The 6903-nt window shown below is 40.9% G+C and overlaps 3 protein-coding genes across 3 annotated transcripts; 1 reads left to right on the top strand and 2 right to left on the bottom strand.

Annotated features, from left to right (window-relative positions):
• Window positions 1-90: 90 nt before the first annotated feature.
• On the top strand, window positions 91-1088 carry GCK72_015466 (uncharacterized protein; the record flags this gene model as incomplete). The annotated part of the gene is made up of 4 exons (XM_053730888.1): window positions 91-124; window positions 177-334; window positions 648-824; window positions 984-1088. The coding sequence occupies 4 exons, from the start codon at window positions 91-93 to the stop codon at window positions 1086-1088; spliced, it is 474 nt and encodes a 157-aa protein (XP_053585660.1).
• Window positions 1089-1260: 172 nt separating this feature from the next.
• Window positions 1261-3986, bottom strand: GCK72_015465 (uncharacterized protein; the record flags this gene model as incomplete). Its single annotated transcript, XM_003092540.2, has 8 exons — window positions 1261-1426; window positions 1848-1957; window positions 2004-2156; window positions 2229-2473; window positions 2717-2790; window positions 3147-3268; window positions 3796-3850; window positions 3895-3986. The coding sequence occupies 8 exons, from the start codon at window positions 3984-3986 to the stop codon at window positions 1261-1263; spliced, it is 1017 nt and encodes a 338-aa protein (XP_003092588.2).
• Window positions 3987-4203: 217 nt separating this feature from the next.
• Window positions 4204-6496, bottom strand: GCK72_015464 (uncharacterized protein; the record flags this gene model as incomplete). The annotated part of the gene is made up of 7 exons (XM_003092532.2): window positions 4204-4366; window positions 5022-5131; window positions 5182-5334; window positions 5384-5631; window positions 6054-6127; window positions 6174-6350; window positions 6402-6496. 7 exons carry the CDS (start codon window positions 6494-6496, stop codon window positions 4204-4206), a joined length of 1020 nt encoding a protein of 339 aa, XP_003092580.2.
• Between the last annotated feature and the right edge of the window lie 407 nt (window positions 6497-6903).

The following is a 6903-nucleotide window of genomic DNA, read 5'->3' as shown; positions in this document are numbered from 1 at the left end:
CTTGTGAAGACGGAGAAGATTCGAAGGAAAAGTGAAAAATCTTTAGCTTTTCTTTTTCTTTTTTATTGATTTTCACCTAAAGCTAATAAAATGATAAAATTACTAATTTTTTCCGCAGTTTTCGGTAAGTTGTATGTTTTTTCAACAATTTTTGGTTTTGTTTTCTCTTTTTCCAGCAATTTCCTCCGCCATCCCAACCCAACTCAAAGACACCAGTCCTATCACGGTTCCTGCGTGCCCAGCAGGTTCCAGACCACTATTGAGGCCTGATGGACAACCAAGAAAGTGTCTACCACATCAGAACTCGTTGTGTATTAATGCACTACCCGATAAGGTGAGTTTAGGAAAATTTTTGAAAAAAAATTGTTAAAAATTATCAAAAATTATCAAAACCCACCTGGGAACCTCAGAAACCAAAAACCAAAAAAAGCAAAAAACTTTCTAGCAGCGAGTGGTTTCGATCCACCGACCTCTGGGTTATGGGCCCAGCACGCTTCCACTGCGCCACGCTGCTCACGCTCGACTTCTCCCTCTGAGGGCCGTCATGAATGTGCGCGGTCTCCCCCCCTTTTCTCGCCTCCCCTCCCATCTTGGGGCAAAAATTTCTCTACTTTTTCCAGATTTTTTTCCAAATTTCTTTTTTTCAGCCAAACGCCGACACCGTATGCTGCTATCATAACCAAGTGGACTACTACTGTTGTCTGGACACTACTGAGCAACAATGTCCGGATTATCATCAGGTTACTGTAGTGATTCACAACAGTTTCCCACAGAATCCGTTCGCGTTGAAGAGCTTCTTCTTCAAGGATGGTATTGAGGATGATGTAAGATTTTTGGGGTGTCTGGCTCACTTTTGACGCGTTTTTCATTGCAAAAATCATGAAATTTGACCGTTTAATGCTCATTTTTACAATTTTCGGAAATTCAAAAAAATTCAAAAACGCGCCTACGTCACCCCAGATATTAATTTTTTGTATTTTCAGATCATTGACGCAACATTCGGACGTGGTGATGAAGGACTTCAAAACGAAAATGGTATACTTGTACGTCATCAGCAACCTCAAGGAAATGAGATTTTGAAGCAGTAAGCAGACCGCCTACAGTACCGCAATACAGTACCCCAGTACAGTAACCTAATAATAACTGTAATTATAATAATAAGTTACCTACGACATGCATTTAATTGATGTTGATATTCAAAAACTTAATAAATTTTCTGAAAAAATGAAAAAAAAAACATTTATTTCTCGAAAGCTGAAATTATTGCTTCTTCGGGCACCCTTGGTTACCGTAACCATCCAAATCGGTGTTGAAATAGTGGGTGTGGTCGTTCCAGCTCAAATCGGCGTTCTGGCTGGAGCAATAGAAGCCATCGGCCTCTTGACAGACATGGTAGGTGGAGCCGACCGACATGTCATTGTTGTACCTAGAAAAATGGCAAAAATTATACCGAAATAGTGAAAATCAGCCCAGAAAAGGGTTTTCCAACAAAATCAAAAAAAAAAAAAAGATTTCTCCCCGGCCGGGAATTGAACCCGGGTCTCGCATGTGACAGACGCGGATACTCACCACTATACTACCGAGGACACGTCGGAGAGACGACGGGGAGGGCGTATAAGAAAGTGGGGGGAGCAGCGGGAGTGATACCTCGGGGAGGGAGAGGAATGGTGGAATATGACGTGGCGGTGGTTGCGGACAATGTGCAAGATTTGACGAGCAAGTTGGGAATTATGAATTTTAACTGATTTTAGGCCATTTTTAATGTTTTTTGAAGCGAAAAAGCGGATTTTTGTGATTTTTTCTCAAATTTTCGCAATTCTACGTCATTTTCCACATTAATTACCCACCAAATCTCAGTTCTATGATGATACATCTTGTCGTGATCAACCAACTCGTATTGGAAGGGCACATGGGGCACAATATCGTGAGCGTGAACGACACGGAATGAGTAGGCGAACTGAAATAGTTCAAAAAATTAATGACTTCGACACCGCCGCGCCTACCGTATTCTGATGCCACAACGAGTAAGCGTAGTCTCCGGTACGTGGTTGTCCAGCAGTAAGGAGTTTGATGTTGTCTGGCTTGAAAAGACCAGCTTTGACCACCCAAGAAGCTCCTACAGACGCTAACGCGGCTCCCAGGGAGTGACCGGTGACCTGGAATTCATTTTTTCAATTTTTTTTTTTCAATTCAATTTTTTGAAAAATTTCAATGCCCCGCCCACTCACCCAAACTTCATAATCCGGATACTTGTACTTTAAATTTCTCATCTCCTGTTCCAGTCCCCCTTTCCAAAGTGCCACATACGCATCGTAGAAGAACTCGAAAACGTATCCACTGTCGAAAAACGGTTTCTTCGCCACAAAATAGTTGAGAATCTCCTCCAACTGAGTGCCGGTGTTCGTCGCACGGAACGACATGACCAACACTTTTTGGGTGGTGTCAACGGCGGTAAGCATGGCGCATGTGGTTACTGTAGTTTGGTATACTGTCAAAATTTCCGAGCGCTAGAGCTAAAGGCCGCCGAGATATAGCGTTTCCAAGTTTCGACCGACCGCGCGGCGCGGTCGCGTCGCGGTTTTCTAACTTGGCGCCATATGGGCCAAACTCGATGAAAATTTTTGTGTAGACTAAAAATGTGCTGCTTGAAATTTTGCAATTAAGAAATTTCAAAAAAATTTCAAACAATTTTTTCGAAAATTTTTTTTTTGCTCACATGGAAGAATTGGGCTCGGATCACTGCAATTGACAAGGATGTGTTTGGAGAGTTTCATCGTTGGCCAGTTGTTGCTGAAAAATTAATTTTACTGAAGCCGCGACGCAACCGCGACGCGTGGTCGAGTTTTTTTCCCCTAGGAACTCGAAAGTTGGTTGGTCCCTTGGTTACACACTTGTCTACTTGTCTAAATTGTTCTCCGACCGCTAGGCGACCGCGCCGCTGACAAACAGGATGTTTTATTTATTTTCGTACTTATCTGCAAATATTTCAGCAATTTTTGCTGACGACAATTCAATTTTTTTGGTCGACTAATTTTCTTAATGATAAGAAAAAGGTTACAAAGGGAAACTAAACTGTAGGTTATGGTCTCTAGTGTGGTGGCTAGAATTTTCTGGAAAAAATTTTTGTTCAAAATTTTTGTACTCACTCAAAACACTTTTGTGCTTGTACGGGTCCTGTGGCACTTGCTCCAAAAAGGGGCAACCATTTGGTACGTGCCTCGTTGTCATCATAAGTGGCATTGGGGGCGCGTGGACAGTTGATGATGTGCTGAAAATAAGGAAAAATAAATTTTAAATAACATTTTTTTTAGTTTGAAAAAAAAATTTTTCAAAAAAAAAATTTCAAAAAAAAGTTAATTTTTTCAAAAATATTCGATTTTACTATCATTCGACGCAGAATTTTATATTGAGTATTTTTGTCTCTTGGAACATGTGCTGAAAAGTAGTTTGCAAGGAGATATGAACGTTTTAATTAGGCAAGGGAGCATAAGGGGATCGTTGGTGTTTTTAACCAATTTCTACGTATTTTTTTGTATTTTCAACTTATTTTTAGACGAATTTCATTAATTTTTAACGTTTTTAAGCCAGAGATCCCAAATGGTGCATCTGGTGCTAAACATGGTGCATCGGCTGTCCCAGAATTCATTTTTTACCAATTTTTGTGATTTTCATCCAGTTTTTACCACTTTCTACGCAATTTTTGACATTTTAAGCTGATTTAGACTGCAATTTTCAGGAAAAATTGTCAACTACAAAAATGTTCAAATTTTCAATAAAAAATTGAAATAAACCTACCGTAATCGAGTTCAAACACACTGGACTATTGCAAAGTTTCGTGTCGGCGCAGAAACTGAAAATCTTCGATTTTTCCACTTATTTCTAAAGTTAACTCACTGATTTCCACTTTTCAAACAATCTTCACACGATTGGAGGGCTTGGCACACTGCCAACACGCCAACACTCAAAATAACCAAGGATTTCAGCATAATTACCTAGAAAATACACATTAATCGGAAAATTGCTGGAAGCAAGATTGAGGTAAAGAATGAATGCATGTGCTCCAACAAAATTTTTTCAAGGTTACTGATAAGAAACACGTGGAAAATGACACTGGTCTTATCAGTTGGGGGCATAAAACCGAAAAATGATCATGAACGAATAGGATGCAAACGATTTATTTATTAAATATATATTTTTTAAAATTCATTTCTTGGGACACCCTTGGTCTCCATATACATTCAAATCAGTGTTAAAATAGTGGGTATGGTCGTTCCAGCTCAAATCGACTTGCTGGTTCACACAATATAATCCATCGGCTTCTGGACAGATTTGGTAGGTGGACCCGACCGACATGTCATTGTTGTACCTGTAAAAAGAGAAATCTTGGGGAAAAATAGTAAAAATCACACGAGGAAACCGTTTTTTTGGAAAATCAAAAAAGCAAAAAAAGATTTCTCCCCGGCCGGGAATTGAACCCGGGTCTCGCATGTGACAGACGCGGATACTCACCACTATACTACCGAGGACACGTCTTAGAGACCACTGGGAGGGGGTATAAGAAAGCGGGGGAGCTGCGGTAATGATGCCTCGAGGAGTGGGAGGAATGTTGGGAAATGACGTGGTGGTGGTTGCGGACAATGTATCGGATTTGACGAGCAAGTTGGAAATTTTGAATTTTAAGTGATTTCAGGGTGTTTTAAACGTTTTTGAAGCGGAAAAGACGGGTTTTGTGTTTTTTTTCTCTAAAAAGTTGTATTTTTATGGAATTTCCCAAAAATTTTGTCATTTTTCCCGGAGGAATGAATCGGTTTCGGAGTTGAGCGGTTTTTGAAATGGCGGAAGGCAAAAGGCAGAAAGCAGATTTCCGCTCAACTCTGATCGGATCTGACGTGCAAGTTTTAATTTTTGACAAACCGGCTAATTTTGGGTTTTTTGTATTTTTTGATAACAAAAATTGGTACTTTTTTCATTTTTTCTCATACAAAATCAGCCTAAATCTCCTCATTTCCCACAATTCTTACCAAACTTCCGTCCTATGATGATACATCTTATCGTGATCTACCACCTCGTATTGGAATGGTACGTGGGGAACAATATCGTGGTGATGGACGACACGGAATGAGTAGGCAAACTGAAATAATATAAAAATAGTCAACCGCGACGCAACCGCACCGCGCCTACCGTATTTTGATGCCACATTGCATAATTATAGTCTCCGGTACGTGGCTGGCCAGCGGTGAAGACTTTCACCTTGTCTGGCGTGAAAATTCCCGATTTGACAACCCAAGAAGCTCCGACAGAGGCTAAAGCGGCTCCCAGAGAATGACCGGTGACCTGGAATTCAATTTTTTCAAAAAATTTTGAAAATCCTTAGCCTACTCACCCAAACTTCATAATCCGGATACTTGTACTTCAAATTCCTAATCTCCTGTTCCAGCCCTCCTCTCCAAAGTGCCACGTAAGCATCATAAAAGAATTCGAAAATCATTCCGACATCGAAAAATTGCTTCTTCCCAACGAAATAGTTCAGCACTTCCTCTCCCAACTGGGTATTTCCATAAGTTGCACGGAATGACATGACAAGAATTCTCTGGGTGGTGTCGACGGCGGTGATCATGGCACATTGGGTGGCTGAAATTTTGAAAAAATTTGAAAAAATCACTTTAGATATGAATTCTATGAATATCAAAAAAATACAAAACGATTTCTCCCCGGCCGGGAATTGAACCCGGGTCTCGCATGTGACAGACGCGGATACTCACCACTATACTACCGAGGACACGCTGGAGAGACGACTGGGAGGGCGTATAAGAAAGTGGGGGAGCGGCGGGAGTGATACCTCGGGCAGTGGGAGGAATGGTGGGAAATGACGTGGCGGTGGTTGCGGACAATGTGCAGAATTTGCCGAGCAAGTTGAAAAGTTTGAATTTTAAGTGGTTTTTGGGCTTTTTAGCGTTGTTTGAGACGGAAAAAACGGGTTTTGGAGTTTTTTCAAACGAAATTTTCTATTTTTTCGGGTGACAGATGCAAATTATTGTTATAAATTCACTTACTTGGAAGAACCGGGCTCGGATCACTGCAATCGACAAGAATCCGTTCGGACAGCTTCATAGTTGGCCAGTTGTTGCTGAAAAATTGAATTTTTCATTTAAAAAAATATTTTTAAAACCCACTCAAAACACTTTTGTGCCATCTTCTCATTCGTCGCTCCCGCACCAAATAGTGGTAACCACTTGGTCCTTGCCTCGTTGTCATCATACGTGACATTCGACTTGCGAGGACAATTCAGGGCTACCGTAATCGTGTTGACACATACTGGGGTATTACAGAGTTTTGTGTCGGCACAGTAGCTGAAACAAATGGGTTACTGTATTCCCGAGTGAGTACTGTAGTCAACTTACTGATTTCCAGAACTGAGACATTGTTCACAAGACAGTAAGCACTGGGTACCTGCCAATAAGCCAAAAAGCACCAAAAATTGCAAATTTTTCATCATATTTGTGTGGAAATCAGTCGTTTGATTATTTCACTGATAACGGCGAGTGCTTCCCTATTTATATTATTTGCCTCCTTTTTCACCATATCATTGTCATGAAATAGTTAGGGTGTAGGCTCGAATGTACACGTCAAGAAGTCATGGTTTTTCTGCAGATGACGAGTTATCGGTGAGTAACTGATTAAAATTTGCTCTAAAATGAAATAAAAACTTTGAAAAATGGTTGAAAATGCAAAAAAACTCAATTTCCAGCGATATCAAAAAAAAAAAAAAAGATTTCTCCCCGGCCGGGAATTGAACCCGGGTCTCGCATGTGACAGACGCGGATACTCACCACTATACTACCGAGGACACGCCGGAGAGACGACGGGGAGGGCGTATAAGAAAGCGGGAGAGCTGCGGGAGTG

The sequence above is a fragment of the Caenorhabditis remanei genome, chromosome IV, assembly GCF_010183535.1.
Source record: "Caenorhabditis remanei strain PX506 chromosome IV, whole genome shotgun sequence".
NCBI classification, from domain to species: domain Eukaryota; kingdom Metazoa; phylum Nematoda; class Chromadorea; order Rhabditida; family Rhabditidae; genus Caenorhabditis; species Caenorhabditis remanei.
Note: the sequence above shows the minus strand (reverse complement) of the source record. Positions and strands in the feature narration are given on the sequence as shown.